The sequence below is a fragment of the Geotrypetes seraphini genome, chromosome 10, assembly GCF_902459505.1.
Source record: "Geotrypetes seraphini chromosome 10, aGeoSer1.1, whole genome shotgun sequence".
NCBI lineage: Eukaryota > Metazoa > Chordata > Amphibia > Gymnophiona > Dermophiidae > Geotrypetes > Geotrypetes seraphini.
The window spans coordinates 117,231,029-117,258,555 of NC_047093.1; the positions used below are offsets into that span (position 1 = coordinate 117,231,029).

General features: G+C 43.8%; 1 protein-coding gene across 2 annotated transcripts in view; it reads right to left on the reverse strand.

Annotated features, from left to right (window-relative positions):
* Nucleotides 1-27,527, reverse strand: part of CFH (complement factor H) — a 587,670-nt gene that overhangs the window by 131,235 nt on the left and 428,908 nt on the right. For both annotated transcript variants that reach the window (XM_033962168.1, XM_033962167.1), the window contains exon 20: nucleotides 14,225-14,425. In XM_033962168.1, coding sequence (XP_033818059.1) covers nucleotides 14,225-14,425 — 201 coding nt within the window. The remainder of the gene's footprint in view (nucleotides 1-14,224; nucleotides 14,426-27,527) is intronic.

The following is a 27,527-nucleotide window of genomic DNA, read 5'->3' on the forward strand; positions in this document are numbered from 1 at the left end:
TAAGTACCACAGAAATATCTTTTTTGGATGTACTAGTCAAAATTGTAGATGGTGATTTTTCTACACAAGTGTATACCAAACCGACTGACAGCAATGCAGTACTGCATTTTTCTAGTGCCCACCCTAGTCCGTTAAGAAAAAGTCTTCCATTTTCTCAGTTCTTGAGAATCCGCAGAATCTGCTCTTCTGTGGATGACTTTAAGAAACAAGCTATACCTTTGAAATATAAATTTCAACAACGAGGGTACCCGGAAAGAACTATTAACACTGCCTATAAGCGTGCCCTATATAACCATCGAGAACTATTATTAACACCTAGGGCTAAAAATGATGTGAACACTTGTGATAAAGTCATGACTTGTGTGCTAACGTATTCGGCCCACAGTCATAAATTAGCTCAATCCCTAAGGAAACATTGGGAGATGTTACAAGTAGCAGGGACGTTTCAAGATCACTCCCTTAGGATAGCATATAGGCGTAATAGAAACCTTAAGGAAGTATTATGCCCGTCCCGCTCTAAGAAAAGTGTTGGTAACATAGATGGTGAAATGTTAGGCCACCTAACTTGTGGCAAATGCCAAATGTGTGCTCTTATGGATTGTATGACTACTTTTGTGAACCCTAGAGATGGAAGAGTCTATAATTTAAATCACTCCTCCAATTGTAAAACGCGTGGGGTGGTATACATTTTGAGATGTCCTTGTGACCTCTTATATGTAGGCCAAACATCGAGACAGTTAAATATTAGGCTGACAGAACACAAAAGTAATATTAAAAACCTTAACATGGGAGCCCCTTTGGCTAAACACTGTATCACAAGCAGACACGATTTTGTAACACTAAGAGTGGTTATCATAGAAGTGGTTAAACCAGATGATAGAGGGGGGGACTTTAGACGTCTGTTGGCACAACATGAACAAAGATGGATCAGTCGATTAGATACATTACATCCGAATGGTCTGAATAGACAATTCGAATGGCAGCATTTTTATTGACTGTAAGGCTAGAATAGAGGTTTGCATGATTTGTCTCCTGTATGAGTCTGTCCACTTTAATGTAATTCGACTCTCTGTTTGACGTCAGAACACTGCCAATTGTTTTAAAACGAGGCTGTCGCCATTTTGGTTGTATCTCGAGACCACTAACTAAATGCACTTTGAGCAGTAAGTAAGAGAGCTATAGGTGAGGAAACTGTAAGTAAATACATTTTTTGATTTATATTTTTGTTTATGTTTCAGCGTCTTGTTTCCAAAATAATTTGGCCCTGATGCAGTGAGCGTGAAGTTTCGCCCACGAAACGCTGGCCACGTTGGCTATATTTGTGAAATACAAGTGCTGATTTAAGTTGAATGCTGCTTTAAAGATAAGTCGGCTTGAATTAGCTATTATATAAGTGCTGTCTAATGATATATAGGCTGGTATAAGCCACTATCTAATGAATATATAACTGAAACGAAGTATTCTATAAAGATTTGAAGATAAAAAATAAAATAGTGTAGTCTCAAACATGTGAACAAGGATGAATGATAGGAAGTGATAGGGAGTGTATGAAGATTATTTTAAGGGTTTATATATTAAAAATAAAATAAGAAATAATAATAAGGATTTGAATTTTAGTAAGTTTGATTAATGATAATGAGAGTGTGGCCAATGATTGGAGAGTAAAGGAGCAAGTGCAACTACGCTGAATTCCCCAGTCATTGAATGGCTACGCGTAGGCTCCATGACTGAGGCTACCTCTCTTAATAGTATTATTACTACCTTGTTCACAATTGAATATTAGTGGGAAATATTGGCTATTGAATATTATTTACATGTCTCCTAAAGCAATAAATAAATAGAAAATTTTTTTCTACTTTTGTCTTCTGTGGTTTCTGCTTTCCTCATCTTCTTGTTACACTCTTCCTTCTATCCACTGTCTGCCGTCTCTCTTCCCCTATATGGTATCTTCTCTCCTTCTATGCCCCTTCCAGAAACTGTATGCCTCCCCCTTCTATCTCTCCTTTCATCCCCATTGGTCTGGCATCTCTCTCCTCTCCTCTCCTTCCCTCTCCCTTTCCCCCCTCATTTTCCTTTTCAGTTTATTTTCTGCTTCTGTCTAGATTACATTCTTACTACCCTCTCATCAATGTCCTTTTTTACTGTCTACCTAAAGCTTGTCACCTCTTTCCCTTCCAGTATCTAACTCTATCCTCGTCCCTCAATCCAGCATGTGCCCTTTTTTCTTTCTCCTCCCCACTTCCTTCCAGCGTCTGCTTCCCCTCTCCCTCACACTTCCATTCAGTGGCTGTCCCTCCTCTCCCCCACACTTCCATTCAGTGTCTGCCCTTCTCTCTACCCCTTTCATCTACTGTTCACCTTGTGTCTCGCCTCTTCCAGTCACTGCCCTCTTCCATCCAATGTCTGCCTTCTTTCTCTTTCATACAACATCTTCCTTTTTTCTATGTTCCTTTCATAACTATCTATCCTGTGCCCCTTCTCTCCTTTGTACATGATTGATTTCAGCTCTGCCACCTCTCCAATTTTTCTCTCTGTCACCAACCCATTCCCTATGTACTTTTTTGTGTGGGTGAGATAGATTTGTTTTTTCTTCCACCTGCAGAAACTTTAGCTGAACAGCACTGAAACTTTTCACAGTTTATTTTCTCCCTCCCTATGACTGAACTATATTTTAAGGGACATAGATTTGATACATCACCTTTCTGTGGGTTTAACATATATTACATGCGGGTATTTTTTCTGTTCCTAGTGTGCTCAAAATCTAAGTCTTGTACCTGGGGCAATGGAGGGATAGGTGACTTGCTTTGGGTCACAAGGAGCTGTACTCGGAACAGTCCAGTTTCCCAGGGGCTCAGACTGCTGCACTAACTATTAGGCTACACTTCCACTCTTCAAAATCTCTGTTGCTTTTCTCAAATCTCTGTTGCTAGTTACACTGGAAGCAGTTGGAAAGGTTCACTTACACAAAGATGAGGACTAGAGAACTGCAGAGAGGCTGATGCAAAAAGCCTCAGCTCTGCTCTGAAATTATTGCAGCACAACTGCACATGCTATATTCAATGAGAAATACAGAACACTACTGGAAGTGCCTGTAATTGTGAGCTAAACACCCTACAGGCACTGAGCTAAACACCCTGCCCACTGCCAACATCACTGTAAGGCCCATACTATATACTTTAGTGTGTCCCTGCCATGGGATATGACCCATCTGCAATTAATGTCTCTCTTATGATCAACCACATCAGTTATTGAAATTCACTTTATCTATGTATCTGATCCAAAGATTTCCACTGTCTACAGCTGATCCAGAATACATCTATCAAACATCAAAGGAAAGAAAAAATTCAACCATGTGACATCCCTACTGAAATCAGCCCATAACACATAGATTGACAAATACTGTTATTAGTCTACAAAACATGTCAGTCTAAATGCTCTCCCTATCTCAACCAACTCCTTATTTGCTGTCTCGTACTCTCTGCTCTCTCCAGCAAAACCTGCTCATTGTCCCTTCCCCCAGACAGATCATAAACATGACTCAACCCATAGCAGTATTTTCTCTGTGACCGGCCTTACTTTATGGAACGCTGTCCCCATGCACCCATGATTAGAACCTTCACTAGATAGATTTAAGTCATTCCACAAAACATTCTTATTCAATGATACCTTTAATTTAACCTGCCTCTCTCTGCAATTCCTTATTAGACTCCTCAGGATGTTAGCCTGCAAACCTGCACAGACTATCTAGCTATCTTTCTGTAACTGCCCTATTGTACAGGCAGTCCCCAGTTTAAGAACGGGTTATGTTTTTAAAGCTGTTCTTAAGTTGGATTTGTATATAACTCAGAACATGTAGATTTTAAGATTCTTGCAGCTTACCTTTGCCACCAAGCTGGCAAAAGGGCCACCCGTGTTCCCTCTAAGGTAGTGGTCTCAAACTGTGGCCCGCCAGATACTATTTTGAGGCCCTCAGTATGTTACCATTGTTCTAGAACATTGCCCGCCTCACTGCTGTAACCTTATGCAAGTGCTTTCCTGCCTCTGTACGCAATTGTGAGGTGGAGTGGAGAGGACAATCGTGTACAGAATATTCCAGAACGTAAGGTAACCATTGGAGGCAGTGCAACTTGTGCATCTGTACATAACCTCGTGAAATTCAGCACCTCTCCTGGTGGTGACTGCATGATGTAAGATGGCAGTTGTGTCCAGTGCAACCACCATAAGAACATAAGAATTGCCGCTGTTGGGTCAGACCAATGGTCCATCATGCCCAGCAGTCTGCTCATGCGGCGGCCCACAGGTCAAAGACCACTGCTCTAAATGAGTCCAGCCTCACCTGCGTACATTCCAATTTAGTAGGAAATTGTCCAACTTTGTCTTGAATCCCTGGAGGGTGTTTTCCCCTATAACAGACTCCGGAAGAGCGTTCCAATTTTCTATCACTCTCTGGATGAAAAAGAACTTCCTTACATTTGTACGGAATCTATCCCCTTTCAACTTTAGAGAGTGCCCTCTCATTCTCCCTATCTTAGAGAGTGTGAACAATCTGTCTTTATCTGCTAAGTCTATTCCCTTCAGTATTTTGAATGTTTCAATCATGCCCCCTCTCAGTCTCCTCTTTTCAAGGAAGAAGAGGCCCAGATTCTCCAATCTCTCACTGTACGGCAACTCCTCCAGCCCCTTAAACATTTTAGTCGCACTTCTCTGGACCCTTTCGAGTAGTACCGTGTCCTTCTTCATGTATGGTGACCAGTGCTGGATGCAGTACTCCAGGTTAGGGCACACCATGGTCCGGTACAGTGGCATGATAACCTTCTCCGATCTGTTCGTGATCCCCTTCTTAATCATTCCTAGCATTCTGTTCGCCCTTTTTACCGCCAACACACATTGCGTGGACGGCTTCATCAATTTGTCGATCAGAATTCCCAAGTCTCTTTCCTGGGAGGTCTCTCCAAGTACCGCCCTGGACATCCTGTATTTGTGCATGAGATTTTTGTTACCGACAGGCATCACTTATTTACGTTGAACCTCATTTGCCATGTCAATTCCCATTTCTTGAGCTTGATTACATCACGTTGCAGATCTTCGCAATCCCCCTGTCTCTTCACTACTTTGAATAACTTTGTATCGTCCGGAAATTTAATCACCTCACTCATCGTACCAATGTCCAAATCATTTATAAAGATGTTGAAGAGCATGGTTCCAAGCACCGATCTCTGCGGCACCCCATTGGTGACGCTCTTCCAGTCCGAGTATTGTCCATTTACCCCCACTCTCTTTTTCATATGCTCCAGACAGTTTTTATCCACGTGAGTATTTCACCCTCGATTCCATGGCTCGCAATTTTCCGAAGTAGTCGTTAATGCAGAACCTTGTCGAATGTCTTCTAAAAATCCATATATACAATGTCGACTCGGTCGCCCTTGTCTATCTGCCTATTTACTCCTTCAAAGAAGTGCAGCAAGTTCATCAAACAAGATCTGCCTTTGCTGAAACCGTGCTGGCTGGTCCTCATCAGACCTTGTTTGTCAAGTTGATCAATGATGTGGTCCTTTATCAGTGCCTCTACCATCTTTCCCGGTATTGAGGTCAGACTCACCGGTCTGTAGTTTCCCGGATCTCCGCTCGAACCTTTTTTGAAGATCGATGTAACATTTGCCACCTTCCAGTCTTCTGGAATCTTTCCTGATTTGATCAACAGATTGGCTATTAGTTGAAGCAGTTGAGCTATAGTCCCTTTTAGTTCCTTGATGACCCTTGGATGGATGCCATCTGGTTCCGGTAATTTATCGCTCTTAAGCTTATCAATCTGCCTGCATACCTCTTCTAGACTGACCATCAACTCTGTTAGTTTCCTGTCTTCGTTTCCAGCACATATCCTGATGGGTTCCGGTATGCTGTGTATATCCTCTTCGGTAAATACAGATGCAAAAAATGTGTTCAGTTTGTCGGCGATTGCTTTGTCCTCCTTTATCACTCCTTTATTCCATGGTCATTCAACAGTCCCACCACTTCCTTCGCGGGTCGTTTCCCCTTAATATATCGAAAGAACGGCTTGAAGTTTTTCATCTCCTTGGCTATTTTTTCCTCGTAATCTCTTTTGGCCCCTTTTACCGCCTTATGGTACCTATGTTTATGTTGTTTGTGCTTATTCCAGATTTCGTCCGTTCTTGACCTTTTCCATTCCTTAAACAAAGTTTTCTTTTCTCTGATTGCTTCCTTCACCTCTACAGTGAGCCATGCTGGTTCCTTGTTCTTTTTCCTCAGAATTGCATTTCCTCTTGTATTTTCCTTGACAAGTTGTTTCAGGAAGCAATCGCCTACAGCATCCAGGAACTTGATCTCCCTAGTGCAGCTGGAGGTGCCTAGGTTCCAGTCTATCCCTGGATTGTTGAAGTCACCCATGATAACTGCATTGACTCCCTTGCAGTTGCGTTTAATCTCATCTGTCATTTCTCCATCAATTTCTTTGGACTGCCCTGGGGGTCGGTAGTAGATGCTGATCTTCATTTCCAGCCCATTTGTTCCCGGAATTTTGACCCATAGAGACTCTAACTTATCCGTCTGTTGTGGCATGTTCTCTCCAGTAGATTCAATTTCCTCTTTGACGTATATGGCAATGCCCCCACCTTTTTGAGCCACTCTGCGGTATAGTTTGTATCCTGGTAGCACAGTGTCTCAGTCCATCATGTTTCTGTGATGCTGATGATGTCCATGTTATCTTTTTGTGCCATAGCTTCTAATTCACCCATTTTATTCCTTAGGCTCCTTGCGTTCATGTACATACACTTGAGTTTGCGGCCTGTTCCTTTCTTTGATTTCCTTCCCTCTTGTGTCCCTTTCAATTTGTCTTGCCTGTGATCCGATGAGTCTTCCCCTCTATCTTCCTGCATGGTATCCTCCGGGTATACCAGTTCCCGAATCATCTAGAAGCCTGGGCCAATCAGGCCTTAGACTTAGTGGGGATGGGCAGACCCGCTATGCCTAAGGCCTGATTGGTCCAGGCTTCTAAAGCCTGGGCCAATCAGGCCTTAGGCTTCGGCGGGATGTGCCGGGAAGGAGCGGGCCCGCCTCATTTCGACGAGGCGGGCCTGCCGGCTGTGGGCCTGCCGGCTGGATGGGCAAGACCCGTCTGGCCTTAAGAAAAGGTTAGTTTGGTGGGGTGGAGGTTTGGGGGCTGTTAGCGCCGGGGGGGAGGGTGCATCTTTGGGCAGGAGGGATTGGGCACCCTCCTGCCAGCGATCGATATTGTCGGGGGGGGGGGAGGGTGCGTCTTCAGGCAGGAGGGATTGGGCACCCTCCTGCCAGCGATCGATATTGTCGGGGGGGGTATCTTCTGGCAGGAGGGTTTGGGCACCCTCCTGCCAGCGATTGGTAGTGTCGGGGTGGGAGGGAGATCGGTAATGTCAGGGGGGGCGGTTGGTAGTGTCGGGGGGGGGGCATCTTCTGGCAGGAGGGTTTGGGCACCCTCCTGCCAGCGATCGGACAGGCGGCCGCGGCCCGCTATACTTATAGCGGCAGAGAGATCCCTTGCCGCAATAAGTATAGAGGCCGCGTCTACTTACAATGTAGACCAGCATTTTGCTGGCCTACATTTTAAGCGTTTCTTCCTCTACTAGGAAGACGCGTAGGGCCGCCTAGGTTTGCCTAAGGCCCTCTAAGGCCTTCAATATAGGCGGCCTGCCTGGGGAGCATTTTTTTAAAAAACATGCATCCCGATTGGCTGATTAGACAGCTGCAGGACGCCTACAGCTGCCTAAAATCGGGACGCACTTTGGAGAATCAGGCCCTTAAGGCACAAGTTTTCTAGGCACAAGTCGGATATTGATTCTCCCCTCTACAAAAAAGCCTAGAGGACTACACCAAAATCTTGTCTCTTGCAGTTGATTCTTTAGATTAGAATCTAAATCACAATTTTGCATGAGGTAAAACTCGTTATAGTTTATAAATCTTTCTTTAATTGCTTCTGATAATTTTAGCTATACACATCTGAAAGCAGTGCAACATGCAGAAAGTGAAAAACTATCTAAACTTCACGTTCTGCATGTTGCACTACTTTCAGCTGTGTATAGCTGAAATTATCAGAAGCAATTAAAGAAAGATTTATAAACTATAACGAGTTTTACCTCATGCAAAGTTGTCATTTCTTTAAGGTATAACATGCACAACCACACACTGTTCTTAATGTGGCCATGCATCATTCCTGATATGTATACCACTGGAAATACTGATCAGTGAAATCAAATGAAGTCGGGCGTCTGTAACTCAGAGACTGCCTGTAGTTCCACTCTTCTCTAATGTTCCCACTTTTCCTCTTTCTACTATTATGACTATAGATCAGGCCTGCACAACTCAAAAATGATCCGGGACCGAAACAAAGTTAGAAAATAAAATGTAGCGAGGGCTGCAGGTACTGGCCACAGCTCGGGGCACCCAGAATTGTGCAGATCTTGTCGTGATGACATCACGTGCATGCATGACATCATCACATCGACATCCGCGCATGCGCAGAGGCCTTCCAGAAGGGCTTTGAGACACCAATTGGGGTGCCAGAAGGGAAGAGGGCGGGAGAGAAGGAGAGGCACTGGCACAGGCTGATTGCCTACAGTAGTGTTTCTCAACTATTTCAAGCTAAGTACCCCCAACCACATATCTCCCAAGCTCTGCCCTACACCCACCCAAGCTCTGCCCCAGATCCTGCCCCCTTTACTAACTTTAATGCAATTTTTTCTTTTAATTTTTCATATACACACAATACACAGAGCAGATATAAATTCTCAAAACTGACTCATTTTAATCACTAAATTGAAAATAAAATAATTTTCCCTACCTTTGTGATTTAATTAGTTTCTAATTGGACTTCCTTCTGAGTGTGCATCCAAGATTTCTTTCACAATCCAGCCCCATCCCTTTGGGTCCAGGTCTCTCTCTCTTTCCCTCTGCTTACCATCCCCAGATCCATTGTCAGTTCCCCTTTGTACCTACCACTAGAGAATGACACGGAGACCGTGGTCACCGCAGTAAATCCACAGTAATGGGGACATTTGCAATTGGTTTACCACAGGAATGGGGACAAGACTTTTCACCGCCCCATGGGAATGGGGACAAGACCTTTCACCGTCCGGTGGAAGCAGTGAAAAGTCTTGCTTCTGTGGTAAAAAAATTACATCACTGTTTCCATGTCTTGCCCCTCTTGGTATCTCCAGTCTCCGGTCTCCCCTCCACCAGAAACCTGGGATAGTGATCCATGCAATCCTGGGCCTGTTCCCAAGCATGTTTTAAGACTTCATCTCCTTTTTGTTCTTGAGCAAAGTCAGGGAATTTTCCTAATACCTCACCAGGGATCTAGGGTCAGAAAGGCCAGTCACTGCTAGTTCTTGGGATCTTCTGATTACCTAAGACCTTTCCTCGCCCCATGTATTCCCCCAAACCCTTCCAATCTCGCCCTAGAATTAGGGGTACCCTGCCTGGTGTCCCCGTTGGAGGCTAATATCCCTCAAGGGGTATGGGGTAGCGGCACCATGCACACAGCGTAGTTTTACATTTCCTGACAGCCGCACACATTGGGGAGTCCCACCTTCTTTACAATATCAGCCCAAGTGGACAGGGCAATCAAGGACTGAGCAGCACCCGAATCCACTAATGTGGGTACTTTAACACCTTCCACCCTAACCATAATGGTGGGCTCTAGGGATGACCCCTCCTTGGTGATGGTCAATATCTCCCGACTCCCAGCTTCCTTGATCAGATTCCTGATATTCCCCCTAGATTTCTGGGACTTCCCCGCCTCCTGTTCAGCGAGAAAGTATGCCTCCAGGTCTTGGCCTACCCATTCCAGTGGCTGGGGGGTCCCCTTTGTAATAACCATAACTTGGCATCCGGAGAGATGGCTTCCAATCTCCTCTATGATAACCTTGTACTCCCTTTTCCTGAGGCTTGTAGCCACCACTGTAGCTCAGTCCAGGGCTCTACAGCGCTCTCAGTGGTTACTTCCAAAATAGCACACTGACGTGTGACCCAAAATGGAGTCACCCTGCAGGACTGGACTTTAAACAGGAACCATAAATCACAGCTACAACAATTGTAGTTCATAGGAGAATCATTCCATTTTATTCCTTCCTTCACAAAGGTAAGTAGATCATTAATGTAGCAGAAAAATTGTCAGAACTTCAAACAGCCTCAAAACCAAAAATACCAAAAGAAGCAAGCAACTAAAACAGCACAAAATAAAGTTCAAGGCTAGCTCTCAGCATTAACTTAGTCTCAGCTGTGCCTGAGGATTCAGTTCTCCACAGAGCTAGTACTGACTGCTCCCAAGCAGGCAGTTTCAAAAAGCACAAATACAGTTCATGGCACTTGTTCCATAGCTCTAGTGCCCAAAGTTCTAATAAAGCCTCTGGCCAGTTCAGAGCACTGCCAGGTAAGGAGAGTGTCAGGTTTTGCAAACGAATGGCCTCAATACAGGCTTTCAAAATTCCCGCCCAGGATGATAGCAAAACCTCTCCCAAACAATACACACTCCCAGCTTATCAAAACAAAAATAGTCCCAAACAATCCAGAGCAAAAATCACCACTCACTATTTGCTGGTAGAGACCCAGTCTACCTGCATGGCTTCAGCAAAATCCGGAGCGTACTCTGACAGACTTTCCTCACACTCCATGGGCTGTTTTTCTGGAAATAGCAACTCCTCAGCTTGTCCAGCCTCTAACAGCTCCATGGGAATAGGCTGGTTGCTCCTGCTTGGCCCCGGGGACTCCCTAGGGAGAAAAGGTTTAAACCTTCTCCCTAGCTGACCTCCCTGTCTGTTCTCAACTGCAGGTTTAAATACTTTGGGGCAACGCCCTACTCTAGTTGAGTCAGCAGAGTAGCTGGGACCTCTTGGGCTCCCCCGGTGGTGGCTTGGGGATGAATCACCCAATTCTTCGTCAGATAAATCAGGCTCCCTCTGGTGGTCACCGGATAAACTATCAGTCTCAGGATTTACATGCACCTTCCTGATTCCACCTCGGGTTTTCATTTTTACTTTTTTTCCTGAACTAACAGGGACCCTGGCAGGCATCGTGTCTGCCTGGTCACAGGCTCCAAACACCTCTCACATAACCTTCTGAACCTCTGTATTAATGCTTTAGGGCACTCTCCCGGATTTATTTGTATTGCCCTAAACAGTACCCGGTATTGATCAGGTGAGAGTCTATTTAAGGACTTGGTAGTCTGCTTCCTCATCCCCACCCAAACAAGTGATGAGACGTACAGCCCACTGGTGGGTCCATAGGCCAGCGAGAGACTACGGCCACCTGCTCAAAACCTAGCAAAAAGTCTTGGATATCATCATCATATATGAGCTTATTTAATCTTATGAGTTTCAATTAATCGCGGATAATAGCAGACGCCGTCCATTAGAGCTGCAGTTCACTGTAGTATGCATTGAAGTTTTGGGAAATTGCTTGAACTGATTTATCACAAGACTCCTGAGGCAGAAACATGATCGTGTTGAGTCCATTACAATTAAAGAGACTGAACACCAATTGGTCACCTTTGTTGTTGGATTTGCTGCTCACTACTGTGAAGGCAGTTTCTCCCGTTTGTATCCAAGATACCTTTCTAACAGCACCATTTTTAGAATCTAGGACTAAGTGTATATGGAGATTATTTTACATGCCTGTTTCACCAAAGCTATACCCCTGGGACCATGTACCTGCAGCTTATGCACATACTCTGTGCAAGCTCTACAAACAGAAGAAACCTTTATAAAATTACCTCTAAAATATTCTCAGCAGATTGAACACACAAAGTACTACTGAAACCTATAGTAATTTGTGTGTCTAAGTGCTTTGAAAATGAGCCCCCTAGTCAACTAAGAGATTATTTTCTTTAAATTAGATGTGATTCAGGTGTCATTAAAACTTGGTGTTAACCCAAATTCTGGATATGTTGAATGCAGTAAAGGAAGTCTATACCCTGGAATCAGCATGTTTACCTTTAACACTTTTCCAGAAAGCAGCTATGATGCCCAACCCCATCCAGGAGACTGAGAGTGTAGCTGTTGTGAATATAAATACTCATGGTTTTGGAGGAAAACTATCTTTTTCTAGAACCTCGTCAGCCAGATTTTAAACTCAAGCCAGTCTGCTCTTTCTACTATACTCAGGTAGCAAGGCCTAGGATAGAGATAATTTATGTTACAGAAGTAAAACAGTAGTCTACTTCTGTAAGGTGACCTGGAACCTCTGACTTAGTTCTCACACCCAGTTCAGCAATCACCCTTGTAGAGTGATGAGACAGCTACTCTGAAGAGGGTTTTTTTCAACCAAGCTAACCTGAATACTGAACAGACACAAGCCAGTGAAGTATCTGGATTCTCTAGGAGGGAAGACAAAAGAAACTGGGAGGTGTGCCTGGATGTCCCCTCATATCTAAACTTAGGAAAGGAAGGAGTGTTAAAGCCTCAGTTGCCCTCAGTCCCCAGAAGACACTTCTGCCACCCATAAGTGAAAGGGATCTCGTTCCAGTTAACACAATTAAGACCCCAGCAACCTACTCGTACTGCCTAGAAAGGAAAGAACAACATGAGTAAAACGGAGACTCATCTTATTTCCAGGAAAGGAAGAGAACAAAGCAGTTACTGACTGTACATCTGTTGAAGCAACTATAACTATCTCAAGTGTTTCTTTTAATATTATGGATGACAATTAATGACCTTTCCTGAAGTGTGAGCCCATTGTATTACTATTAAATTTGTAGTTAGTTATCTGGGAACACCTCTTCAGAAAAAGTCAACACACAGTAAACAGATACCATTAGATCTGTAAGAGTGAGGGCTTTGAAGGTAATTCTTCCACCACATGGAATCTATCATCTTAGTGTTTGTGTGGCACCAGGTAACACCCTTGAACAGAGTTCCCTACACTAATCTAATCTAATCTAAACCTTAAGTTTATATACCGCATCATCTCCATGAGAATGGAGCTCGACACGGTTTACAAGAACTTAAAATAGTGGGTAGAGAAGAAGAAAAAGGATTACATGAACTTATGTGTAGAAGGGGGGAGAGAAAGGGGGGAAGGATCGAGCTACAATTTGCTGAAAAGCCAGGTTTTCAGTTGTTTGCGGAATAACTGAAGGGAGCTCAGGTTCCGTAGCGGGATGGTGAGGTCGTTCCAAAGACCTGTGATTTTGAAGAGAAGGGATTTTCCCAGTTTGCCTGAAGAGTAGATGCCGCGTGGAGAGGAGAAGGCTAGTTTAAGCCTTTGGGCAGTTCTGGAGGAGTCGGGACTGGAGGAGTTGAAAGACAGTGGGATAAGAGGAGGCAGGATTCCGTGAATGATTTTGAAAGCCAGGCAGGAACATTTGAAATGGATTCTGGAGATTATTGGGAGCCAATGAAGTTTGGCAAGGAGTGGGGAGGCATGGTCAGACTTGCGTTTTGAGAAGATCAGTTTGGCTGCAGTATTCTGGATTAGCTGGAGTCTTAGAATACTTTTTTTTGATAGATTTAAGTAGATGGCATTGCAGTAATCTAGTTTGGAGAGGATGATGGATTGGACAAGGATGGCAAAGTGTTGTTGGCTGAAGTAGGATCTAGCTTTCCTCAGCATGTGAAGGCTGAAAAAGCATGATTTTGCCAAGGAGTTGAGGTGGTCATTCAGGGAGAGAGAGGAATCGATAGTGATACCAAGGACCTTGCATGAGAACTCGAGCTGTAGTGTATCGCCTGTGGGTAGTGTGAAAAGTGTGGGCAGGTGTTCGAATTTTGGGCCGAGCCAGAGTAGTTTTGTTTTAGATTCGTTTAGTTTCATCTGTACCGAGAGGGACCAGGCACGGAGTCTCATTATGCAAGCTGTAATGTTTTCGTGGAGGTTGGTGAGGTTCTGGTCAGTCTCAAGGAGGACAAGGATGTCATCTGCATAAGTGTAGATTGTTTCCAGGGGGGATAGTTGAAAAGAGTTTCAGGGAGGACATGTAGATGTTAAAGAGAATAGGGGAAAGAGGTGATCCTTGAGGGACACCGCAAGATGGAGTCCAAGGAGTGGACATGGTGCCATTTGTGTTGACGGTGTAGGAACGGGAGCGTAAGAAGTTTGAGAACCACATTAGGACGGTGGAGTCGATTCCAATCTCGGAAAGTTGGTAAAGTAGTATGTCGTGATGGACGACATCAAAAGCAGCGGAAAGATCGAATTGTAGTAGGACAGCGAATTTGTTACGTGAGTGTAGTTGACTTACCTGACTTAATACATTTTGGATATTCCAAATGTCCTCTAATGCATGTTACTCTCAATTTCTGTGAAGGTGCCAAGATAACATGATTATATTTGCATGCAAATTCAACCTGTTCTCCATGTAGTACATAGAGCTTATTGTCATCTTTCCATTTCAGTACTATATTATTTGCCTCCATTTCATAATCACTTGCTGTGCATGGTTCTGGAAAGGAAGTAGAAAAAATTATATAAAAACTCAGTTTAATTACTCTAAATATTTTTTTTGTAATTATTCTATTTTTTATTAGAAACTTTGGGCTCCTTTTATCAAGCCGCGCTAGTGGTTTAACGCGCATAATACCGCGCGCTAAACCGCCGGCCATGCTAGCCGCTACCGCCTCCCTTGAGCAAGCGGTAGTTTTTAGGCCAGCGTAGGGGTTAACACGTGATGAAAAGACGTGTGCATTAACCCCGCTAGTGCGGCTTGATAAAAGGAGCCCTTTGTAACTCAAACATAGCATGTCTCAATAATACAAAAGAGCACATCACACCATGAAACTGTGAACTACAAAGCCCCCATTTTAGAAAGAAATTATTATCTCGCCTTCCCCCATCCCCTCTCCCTTGGATAACATGCACAAAACATATACACCACATAAATGGAGGTTGTCAAGTTTCAAGTTTTTATTAAGATTTGATTTGATTGCTTATCTTGTTTTACTAAGCAAAATACAATTGATTAAAAAAAGCACTAAAAAGACATACAAATTATAATTGGAGAGCAATACATACGATGAACCATACAAACATACAGACTAACTGGAACAAGAGGGTAGAAGGGGCAGAACTAGAATTTGCTTTTTAGAGGCAAAAGAGGTAGCATATATGGAGAACATAATATGGAAGGGATGGGGAAAAAAATGAAAAAGCGTTAAGTGCTGTCCTTTTAAAAGAAATTATAAACTTATGCACCTTTACATAAAAACATTTCAGGTTATTTTTGAAGTGTATCAAATTTTCTTGCTCTCATTGAAGAGACCTCACTTCCCTCCACAGAAAAAGAATCAGTTGCAGCAGACAGAATCTGGTCCCACTTCTCACCCATTCAATGGTCAGACTTCAACAAACTATATAATAAATACAGCCATGCAGCCTGCGATCTCAACCACTGCCCCCCATACCTATTGAAAGCCTCAAGTACACTATTCCGCTCCCTGCTCCTACAATGGATACAATCTCTTCTCACAGATAGACATTTCCCTCAAGACCTCAGCGAAATTATCATAACTCCGATACTAAAAGACCTCAAAGGAACAACGGACCAACCATCCAACTACAGACCCATTGCCTCAATCCCACTGTACATCAAACCGATGGAAGGCCTAGTAGCCAAAACCTTAACTTCATACCTAGAAAACTATAACTTACTCCACCCCACACAGTCTGGCTTCAGAACCAACTACAACACTGAGCCCCCTACTAGGAACACTAATGGACACAGCTTGACAAATCTATGTACAGGCAAGAAATCATGCTCATACAACTAGACCTCTCTGCAGCCTTCGACCTGGTAGACCATAACATCCTACAAACGCTAGACTCCATAGGAATCTCAGGAAAGGTTCTCTCATGGTTTAAAGGCTTCCTACAATCCAGAACCTACAGGGTTAAAACAAACAAAGAAAAATCAGAACCATGGTCCAACCCGTGTGGAGTTCCCCAGGGCTCACCGCTATCTCCCACACTATTCAACTTATACATAGCCTCCCTCAGCTCCTGCCTAGACGAACAGGGCATAACCTCATACAACTACACAGATGACATCACCATTCTCCTCCCCTTCGACCACCCAGAACCCACCATGACAAGCACAATACACAGAACACTCGAAACAGTAGCAACATGGATGACAGAACACAAACTAAAACTAAACCCTGACAAAACAAATTTCATCCTCCTAGAAAACATCAAAACTCCAACCTTAACAAACCTAGTAATAAACTCGATCTCATACCCCATTCAACCCACACTAAAACTTCTTGGAGTACTGATTAACAGAGGCTGTACCATGCAACCTCAAATAAACAAAATAATAAAAGCATCATTCATGACTATAAGAAACCTAAGACTAATCCGGAAATTCTTCAACAGGAAACAATTCCAACTTTTGGTACAATCTCTTATCCTTGGACTAATTGACTACTGCAATATACTATATCTCCCCTGCCTAGTGACCATAATAAAGCAATTACAAACAATACAAAATACAGCCTTAAAACTCATCTACTCATTGAAAAAATATGACCACATCACAGAAGCATACCATGACTCACATTGGCTCCCAATACAAGGAAGAATACACTTCAAATTCTACTGCCTACTCTTCAAAGTTATTAATGGAGAAAGCCCATCCTACTGGAACAACCGACTAATTCAATCCACCTCAACCAGGCACAGAAGAACCCACTCACTATTCACACATCCACCAATCAAAAATGTCAAACGTAGAAAACTATATGACAATCTAATGGCTACCAAAGCAGCAAAACTAGACAGACAAATCACCAATCTGCTGTCTTCGACCACGGACTATAAAACCTTCAAAAAAGAAACTAAAACTCTACTCTTCAAAAAATACATAAAACCTATTTAACTCAACCAGTTCCTTCCCAATATCCACCTACCACACTCTCTACCCCTTTCAAATCTAAAATGTATCTAATTACCCAACAGGTATCACATCAAGTTCACATAAATTCTTATGTAATTCCTATGCAATTCTTATGGCAATTCTTATGTAAATGTACAATTCTTGTAACCTCCTGAGAAATCTTATGTAATCTGCCTTGAACTGCAAGGTAAAGGCGGAATAGAAATCACTAATGTAATGTAATGTATTGTAAGTATTTTGGCATAGCATTTCAGAGCTGAGGCGCAGTCATGGAGAAGATGTCTTATCGTTGTGTCATCGTTGTCCAAATAGCAGCTGGACAAAATCCAGTACTTCTAGCCTGAGACAAGTACTGTACAAACAGGAAGAAAATACTCACCCATCTAACAAAGAACACTGACAGAAAATACTGAATATTACGAAGAGGCCCAGCATGACATGGGTAAATGATAAAGGACTAACTTAATGAGGACAGTACTTCTTGGAGACATATCTTCTCTCAAAAGAGCAAAGGAACCAAAGCTCATTTCTTATTGAAAGTATCCTTCTGTCCCCTTTAATCTTGTCATATTTTTTAACTTCTCGGCAAATACTCAACATATATTAAGAGGAAACGACCCGCGAAGGAAGCGGTGGGGCTGTTGGATGACCAAGGAATAAAGGGAGTACTAAAGGAGGACAAAGCCATCGCTGACAAACTGAACACATTTTTTGCGTCTGTATTTACCGAAGAGAATATACACAGCAAAAGGCTATACGCAGGAAACGAAGATGGGAAACTGACGGGGTTGACGGTCAGTCTAAAAGAGGTATCAAGGCAGACTGATAGGCTTAAAAACAATAAATCCCAGGGACCGGATGGCATCTATCTGAGGGTAATCAAGGAACTGAAAGGGGCTATAACTGAACTGCTCCAACTAATAGCCAATCTGTTGATCAAATTGGGAAGGATCCCGAAAGACTGGAAAGTGGCGAATGTTACGCTGATCTTCATGAAAGGTTTGAGGGGAGATCCAGGAAACTACAGACTGGTGAGTCTGACCTCAGTACTGGGAAATCAGTTCAGCGGCACAGGTAACCCTTCCCCCCACTCCATAATAATCATGGCAGGAGGGATGCCTGGATTCTGTATAGGGCGCCTGTTCTCAGAAGCCACCTAAGCGGCTTTTGAGAATCGCACAGCCTATACAGAATCACCCTAAGCCACCTAATCAGCACAATTCTCTAACTGGCGCCCATTTTACAGGCGCCAGTTAGAGAATCGCGTTGCTGCTGAGCTGATCACGACAAGGGAATTTTCCTGCCATGATCAGTTTAGTGGCTGCAGTATGGAACCCATAACCCCTCCGCAAATACAGGACCCCCAAAGTCATCCCCCCCACCCGTGAATGTTGGTGGCAGAGAAGTGCCCATTTCCTCCTGCCACCATGCCCTAAAGACATCCCTCAGCAGGAGGGATGTCCAGTCCTTCCTGCTGGAATCCCCCCACCCTCCCAAAAGATCATCAGCAAGAGGGATGCCCTGTCCCTCCTGCTGGAACCCCCCCCCTGAAGGGCAGACCCCCCCCCACCCACCCAAAATGTAGACCCCCAACCCCAGCCCACCCAGACCCCAAAATACCTGATATTAAGTTGGCCAGCCAGATGGATGCTTCCTCCAGCCGGGAGGGATGCACAGGGGAGAGGTGGGATGCACCGGGGAGGGGCCTAAGGCCCTGATTGGCCCAGGTGCTTAAGGCCCCTCACATAGGAGGGATCTTAGGCACCTGGGCCAACTGAAATCTTAGGCCTCTCTCCCAGTGCATTCTGGAATGCATTCTGTGATGCACTGGGAGTGGACTAAGATTCCAATTGGTCAGATCCCTTAGGCCACTTGGTTCTGGGGATGGGGGAGTCAGGAGTATGCCCTTAGGTGGGGGGAGGGGGAGGGGGTTCTGGCAGGAAGGACTGGGCATCTCTCCTGCTTAGGGTTGTCCTTTTGGGGGTGATGGAAGGAGGAATCGGGTACTCCTCTTGCTACTGACATTTGCGGGTGGGGGGATATCTTTTGGGGGTCCCAGCAGGAGGGATTGGGCATCCCTTCTACTTGCCAACTTCGCAGAGGGGTATGGGTTCCCTGCTATGGCCACTAAACTAATTGTGGCAGGGAGATTCCCTTGTCCGATCAGTTCAGCGGCCATGTCTACTTGAAATATAGGCCAGCATTTTGCTGGCCTTCATTTCAGGCAGCTACCATGGGCCTAGGGGGCACTTAGGGGCACCTAGGACAGTCTGAACTCACCTGAGGTCACTTACTGATGAAACCATGCCAATGCCTAGCCTTAGGCAAGCTTAGGCGACCCTACTTGCCTCTTTAGGTGCCTACAATGTAGGTGTCCTGCCTTGGGATTGGCGGTTAGACAGTGGTAGGTGGCATAAAATCAGGACGCCGTTTATAGAATTTGCCCCTAAGTGACTTGCCCAGGGTCACAAAGAGCAGCATGGGTTTGAAACCCACAACCTCAGGTTGCTGAGGCTATAGTTTTAACCACTGCACCACACATTCCCCAGCATTGAATTTCTAGGTTCAACTCTGATTGCGAGAGATAGCCAGACTGCTACCTGAAGTCTGAAAATAAGCCCATTATATAGACAGAACATAAATTTTAAACCATTAAATCAATGTTTGAGCAATTTTGAGAAGTAGCTGTATGGAAAGGAGGGCAGGATATAATATAACAAACTGGAAAGTAGCAAATTGCTTGGACCAGATGGTATACATTATAGAATATTGATAAAATTGCAGAGCTATTGTTAGTAATTTATTTATAAGAACATAAGAATAGCCTTACTGGGTCAGACCAATGGTCTATCAAGCCCAATAGTCCATTCTCATGATGGCCAATCCAGGTCACTAGTACCTAGCCAAAACCCAAGGAGTAGCAATATTCCATGCTACAGATCCAGGGCAAGCAGTGGCTTCCCTTATGTCTTTCTTAATAACAGACTATGGACTTTTCCTCCAGGAACTTATCCAAACCTTTCTTTTTTTTTTTTAGATTCAAACGGTTTTATTGATGCAAACATCATCAAATACAACAAATATAACAAGAATAATGCATCAAATATAATAAAATAATATATATAATAAAATTAATATATTCCATTTTCAATAAACCCCCACTTTATCTATATGTGGCTATGTGTTTGAACCTTTCAATAACCTCTACCACCCCTCTCCACACCATCCCCACCCCACCCAATGGTACTCTCTATCCTACCTTATCAAAACATACCAGTATTATTTTCATTCAATTAAATAAAGCCCAATTAAGAGACCCAACTTAAAACCGCACTACAGACCTTAGGATGTAAATCTTGCAAATATGAATCCAAGGTTTGTAGAAACATCTTTCGCTTTCTAGTAAATCCAGCATCTCTAGCTTCCCAAATGGCCAACAGATGTAATTGGTTTTGCCAATGCCAAAACCTCGGAGGGTTAGGGATCGTCCAATATTGAAGTATACATTTTCTAGCCAATAGACTCATTTTCCTACACAGTGCCTTATGTCCCTTACGCAAATGGCCAAAAGCTTCTGGCAAATCCAAAATAAAGAGGGAAGGAGAACAGCGCAAGGTCTTTGACATATAATTTATTATTCGCTTCCAAAAGTGCTGAATTATAGGACAAAACCAAAATGCATGACCTAAAGTATGACCTTCCCTCCCACATTTATGACATAATGGTGTAGGAAGCCTTCCACTATAAAACAATTGTCCAAACCTTTCTTAAAACCAGCTACACTATCTGCTCTTACTACAATGCGTTTCAGAGCTTAATTATTCTCTGAGTGAAAAAAAATTTCTTCCTATTGGTTTTAAAAGTATTTCCAATAGGAGGAATTTTTTTTTCACTCAGATAATAGTTACGCATGGTACTAGAAGACTGGAAGGTGGCCAATATAATGCAAATTTTTTTAAAGTGTTTCAGAGGTGATCCAGGAAATTACAGACTGGTGAGCCTGACATTTGTAACTACAGTAGAATCCCAATTAACCAGTATTCAACTAACCGGAACTCTCAACCAACTGGCAAAAAAATTGTCTCCTGTACTCCTGACTTCCAATACGGCAGGGGAAAGACCTTACTAGGGCTGGCCAGTAGCAGTCTGTTTATGGCTCTGCCTCTGCTCACTGACTGCCTCTACTGATTTGGGTGAGGGAGGCAGGAAGAGGGGGTTGTCAGGACTGGCTCTGCTGATTTGGGGGGTCTGCAGGAAGGGGAGGTTGGCAGGACCAGTTGCCTGCTGCTTTGGGAGCTGGAGGGAGGGGGATTGTCAGGATAGCTCTGCTGCTTTGGGGGCCAGAGAGAGGGAGGGAGGGGGGTTGGCAGGACTGGCTGCCTGCTGCTTCAGGGGCTGGAGGGAGGGAGGTGATTGTCAGGACCAGCTGCCGCTGCTGCTTCTTCAACAAGTTTTGGTTTTGACCTTATTCAAGCTGCTGCTTCAGGGCCAGAGGGAGAGAGAGAAGAGGTATTGTCAGGACCGGCTGCCATTGCTGCTTCTGGGGCTAGAGGGAGAGAGATTTGTGGCTGTTGCTGCTTTGAGAGTCGCAGGCAAGTAAGGGGGATCAGTCCTGCACTGAGGGAGGGTGAGAGCTGGACCAAAAGTATCTGTGAGGGGAGAAAGAAGGGACAAAGATGCTGTACTTGCAGGGTGAAGGGCATGGGAGGGGAGATGGATGGATGCTGGAAGTGGGGGGAAGAGAAGGCGGGGGGGGGGGAGGGGAGAAAATGACCCAGACCAGAAAGGAGGGTGGGAAGTAAGGAAGGAACTGTAGCATAATATGATTCATTTTGATGGAGTTAAAGTATAAATGTGCCAAGTATAAATGTATAAATAAAGTATAAATGAGCCAAGAAATGATTGAATTTTGAATTTCTAACTTGGCTTTTGAGAGACTGAACCATCTGCCTTCAGACAGTATTAAATACACCTATTCAAGGGATGACATAGGAATGGCCAGGTGCAGCTCACTATCTTCTCAGACTAATTAACAAAGTAACAAAGAGAACTGCTCCAGTATGCAAGGACAATACTTTGTATTGAGACTCTAATTAGAGAATGACACGGTGACAAAATTCATCACCGTTCCCGTCCCTGCGGATAACCACGGGAAATAATCCCATGTCATTTTCTAGTGTCTATTTCAACCTCAGTCCTTCTATACCAGCATTCTTCACAGCAAAGCTTACGAGTCAGTGGTTGTGCCCAATTATACTCTGATTCTTCCCTCTCTCCTTAAAGAATGACATGAAGATGGTTTCCCGTGGTTATCTGCGGGGACGGGAACGGTGATGAATTTTGGCACCGTGTCACTCTCTAATTCTAATCGGGCCCTGCCCAGTCAGAACTTAAGCCATTCAGACAAAATTTAATCAGATTATATCTTCCACCTAGAAATTGAAAAAGAAAAGCTGGACTTGAAATACTGCTCTGTGATTAGATGTGATGCCAGCCTCAGAGGGGAGACATAGCCCCTGAGTTCCTGCCTTACGATTGGACAATTGCTCCTGGATTCTGGTGCTTCAAGGGACCAGATTTCAATCCACCAACATCTCCTGGGGATAATCATGTTGTTCTATAGACCATGTGCTCCCAGGTCAGGTGCCCAGCTGTACCATGCGGTCTTTGCCACTACAGGACTTTTCAACCAGCAAAGGACTACATCATGAGTGTGTGGTGCAGTGGTTAGAACTACAGCCTTAGAACCCTGAGGTTGTGGGTTCAAATCCTTCACTGATCCTTGTGACCCTGGGGAAGTCACTTAATCCCCTCATTGCCCCAGGTACACAAGATAGAGTTTGAGCCCACCGGGAGAGATAGGAAAATATGATAAAGTACCTCAATGTAAACCTTTTAGGATATAAGTGATATATAAATTAATAAATAAACAACTTAATCATTCTGCTTCAGGAATATCTTGTCTTGTGGACATTTCCCCTTGCTCAAAGATCCTATCTGTAACTGATCTACCTGCCTAATTTTATAATTAATTCTGCTTTGTAAGAAATACATTTTCAGTTGGATTGTAAATGTTCTGAGTTTCTGTTCTTGAATATATACTGTGTTTGCCTGAAAATAAGACACTGGCTTATATTAATTTTGGGCCCATAAAAGGCACTAGGTCTTATTTTTTTTCCTGTACAATGATCATCTCTTCTTTCCTCTCCTCTACCCCAATTTTTCCTATTTCCTTTCTCTCCCCCACATGTGCAGCATCTTTCCTCCCCTCTCACCCATTCCCTTGTGCGGTAATTTTCTATCCCTCCCTTAAAAATCCCTTGTGCAGAACCCTTGCAGTTTCTATCCCTCTTCCATCCCTTGTAGCTTCTACCCCTCCCTTCTATCCCCCCGTGTAGCATCTTTCTATCCCCCCGCCATGCACTCCCCACTCCCTCCCCTTCCCCCCACCGACCCATCTCTCCCTCCCATCTGAACCGCGAGACAGAAATAAATGTACCTTATAACAAACTGACAGCGTCAGCAGCAATCTAGACAGGCTGGGCCCCTCCTCTGCCACAGACATAAGGATGAAGGATACTGGAAGGAATTGGGTTGGAGGGAAAGAGGGAGCAGATGCTGATGGAATCGGTGTGCAGGAAAAGGGGGAAGACATAAGGGTGAAGGATACTGGATGGAATTGGGTTGGAGGGAAAGAAAGGGGGCTGATGCTGATGGAATTGGTGTGCAGGGAAAGGGGGAAAACATAAGGGGGAAGGATACTGGATTGAATTGGATTGGAGGGAAAGAAAGGGGGCTGATGATGATGAAAGGGGGGGAATGGAGAGGAGAGAGTGAAATGCCAGACCATGGGGGTGTGGAAAAGGGAAGGAAAAGAGAGGAGAGAGATGCCAGACCATTGGAGGAGGGAATGGAAGAAGATGGATGCCAGACCAATAGGGGTGAAGGGAAAGATGGAAGGGGGAGGCATATATTTTCTGGAAGTAGCATAGAAGGACAGAAGATGAAAGGAAGAGAGTGACAAGAAGATGAGGAGAGCAGAAACCAGAGTAGACAAAGGTAGAAAAATTTTTTCTATTTATTTCTTTGCTTTAGGGGACATGCATCGCTGTTTCTGTGGTGTTGCATTGTATGCAGAGTCCAGTTTCTTGGTGGTTCAATTTAACCTTTGTCTACATATTTCTATTTTATCCTCCTTTTACAAAACTGTAGAGCATTTTTTAGCGCCGGACGTGGTAGTAACAGCTCGGATGCTCAGAATTCTATGAGCATCTGAGCTGTTACCACCATGGCTAAAAACCATACTACAGTTTTGTAAAAGGAGGAGAGGTTAGTTTGTGATTATATATTCTATACTAGGCGAAGGTGTTTTCTGTGTTCTGTTTGTATGAAAGACATGGTTTTTTGTTAGTGTTGACTAGCCTTGTTTGGCGAAATGCATTGGGCATGGTTCTTGGGAGCACCTTGAATAAATCTGATTTGAATCTCCTTATTTTCTGCCAATCTTCTTTTGTTTCATGTTGGATTCTTTGGTGGACTGCTTGCCTTATTGTTTTGTTGCAAGTTAATATACATGGAGTGGAACATACTAGAGGAGTTACAGATTTGGTTGTTTATACATACTGTGACAGGGAAGCGCCTGTCAGCAGTTTAAACCTGGTTTTAAACCCTGCCTTGCGAAGGGCTGTCCCTATTCCTAAGCCCAGGAAGCTGCCCAGTAACCCTGTTCCTATCACCAAGAGCCAGCAGGCAGGGCAAGGCAGAGAGAGAAGGGCAGGAACCACAACATCTGGTTTAGGGCATTATAATCCCTTTTATAACACCTTGGGCAGTGCTCCAACAAAACCTCTAGTAAAGAAAACCAGCACAGGCATGGTTAATGAGAGGGGTGGGGCTGACAGGCAGGACGAACCCAGAGGGAAAGTGGGAACAAGCCTGCAGCATAAAATCAGCACAGCTGGGAACACTAAGGAGAATGCAGGGAGGAATACAGAAAATACAGAGAATGCAGGGAGGAATACAGAGAATACAGAGAACGCAGGGAGGAATGCAGGAGAGAATTCAGGAGGGAATTCAGGAACTGCTAGAACAAGAAGTGCCGTGCTGAGCAGGAAGGAGCCTGCTAGGAGTTCTCTGTCCCAGACCAGAGCTAAAGCACAGGCTGTCTTACAACCCTCCCGAGCTAACAGACTTCTGGCTCCTAAGCAGAAGTTCAAGGGAGGAGAAAGGGTTCCAGGGCAGGGCTGGCCATTAGCTGCCCCTGAAGGGAGTTCTTACCCGGTCTCAGAAAGTGAGGAGTCCCTAATGGAATTAGAGGGAGAGCTATCTGGAAGCAGTGAAATGGAGTGCAATCTAGCAGCCTGGGATCTCCTGTGGAATCACAGTCAATAAGGTATGAATGGGGGAGGGGAATGAAAGTGAATGTATTTTGTGTTGCTTTCTTTCTCCCTTAGGCAGAACTGTAAGCATGTGTGAATGAATCAATTAGAGCCTGAGAGGCCGTGTAGATAAAGGGAAGGAGGTGAGAACCATAATTAGCTTTCCCGAGAAGCTTGAACGGAACTCAGAGACCTGACATTACGTAACCCTGAAGCAGGGAACTTTTGGGAGGGGACTTACACCAGTCATAAAAGGTTGGGTTATATAAAGTTCCCTAGCCCCTACCCAGGAGCATAAGGGTAGTGGGGGCATTGGACTTCAGGTGGGTCAGGTAGAAAAGCTTCCTGAAGTATCTGCAGACAAAAGTAGTAAAACTAAAGAGAAAATGTTTTTGGTTTATTTTTGGCTTTTTGCCTGAGCAGCAGGCTGCACTGTATTATCAGGAAGAAGCCTTGTGAATGTATGATTTCTTTTAAGTCCACTCAGCCAGAGGGACTACTGGAACCCCAGTGCTGTGAACTGGGGGTAATAAAGATAAAAGCTGAACTTTACCCAAAAAGCAGTGTACTAATTATTCTACTGATTATCCAGTGGGAGTCCTCCTGGGAGCGCTCCGTCCTACGCCTGGGGCGGGAGCCGGGTTGCCAGCGCTAGGCTTACTCCTGGCCCCGCCACAATACATATGGGTTACAGTTGGTTGATGTAGTATGGCAGTTGAGAGGCGTTGTAAACTTGGTTATTAATATAGACTTATAATTCAGATAGTATTACTGCTTTACAATATATTTGAACATTTTTAAATATGCATGGAAAGGGTTCAGAGTTAAAGTCCTGGGTAAGTAGGTGGGAAGAAAAGGAAGAGGGATTTGTTCAGAGATATTTCAAGTTTCAAGTTTAATATTTCTCTTGTTTAATCGCATAATCAAATTCAAAGTGATGAACAATTTAAAATACATTCAATGAAAGACAATACAATACAAACTTTAAATAATAACATTGGGTTAAAGACTAATACATCATTCTCATAACACAAGGTAAAATAGGGGTTTGAAATACAATTCAGTAAAGAAAAGCAAAACAAAGGAAAAGTATAATAGGGAAACAAATAAAAGCATAATATAATATGATAAAATCACTGGCCTTAGAATTGTTAAATTAAATATCAAAAGCATCTTCAAAAAGAAATGTTTTTAGATTACTTTTAAATTTTCCTAAATCCTGCTCCTTTCGTATATTTGGGGGTTGCATAAAAGAAAAACTGTGCACTGGTATGCTAATCTTTGTTTGTTTTGAATTTAAAAAAAAAGAAAAAAAGAAATACAAGTGGAAATAAAGAAATAAAGAAGAAAACAGATAAATGGAGGTGGGGCATGGGCGGGACAGGGACAGGGAGGGGGGCCCTGTTTACTTGTGTGCCTAGGGGCCCTCAAAGAATTAATCCTGCCCTGGTGGTAGCGATTTCTACCTATATCCAAAGCACTTCAACCACTTGATATTATTATGCTCTCCTGATGCAGGCTCTTTTGAACTGAAATACTAACCATGCCATGCCAAGCCTATTTGGAAGAAATCCTTCTCTACGTGAGATTTATTGTGGACATTTCCCTGGTTGCTGGTTGCAGTTCCATCCCCACTTTCTGGACTTGCTTTCATTTTAAAACATGTACATTCCTATGATACTTCAAAGACATGCTTTCCCAATTTGTTAATTGATGTTTCAGTTTGTGAAATGGAATTTTATGCTGAATGTCACAACACAACTATATGCATTTCTCATGTCTTGTAAAACAGGCTGTGTGTCACCAGAATGTGTTCTAAAACAGTGGTTCCCAACCCAGTCCTGGAAGACCACCAGGCCAATCGGGTTTTCAGGCTAGCCCTAATGAATATGCATGGAGCAGATTTGCATGCCTGTCACTTCCATTATACGCAGATCTGTCTCATGCATATTCATTAGGGCTAGCTGAAAACCCGATTGGCCTGGTGGTCCTCCAGGACAGGGTTGGGAACCACTGTTCTAAAACACACAAGAGATAGATATTGTGACACGGAAGCTCCTGTCACAGTGAAAACTACTGCTAAAACTCCCCAACATGCAGCACAGGGTCCTGTAAAACCCGGCATGGAGCCAGGACTGCTGGCTCAGCCAAAAGAATGCATGAAAAGGCAGGTCCCAGCACAGCTCAAGAGCCAGATGGGGAGGGCTCTGAAAACCACTAATTTCCCCTATCACTCCTTTCCCCAAGTCAGAGAGAAACCTGACACCAATTTGCAA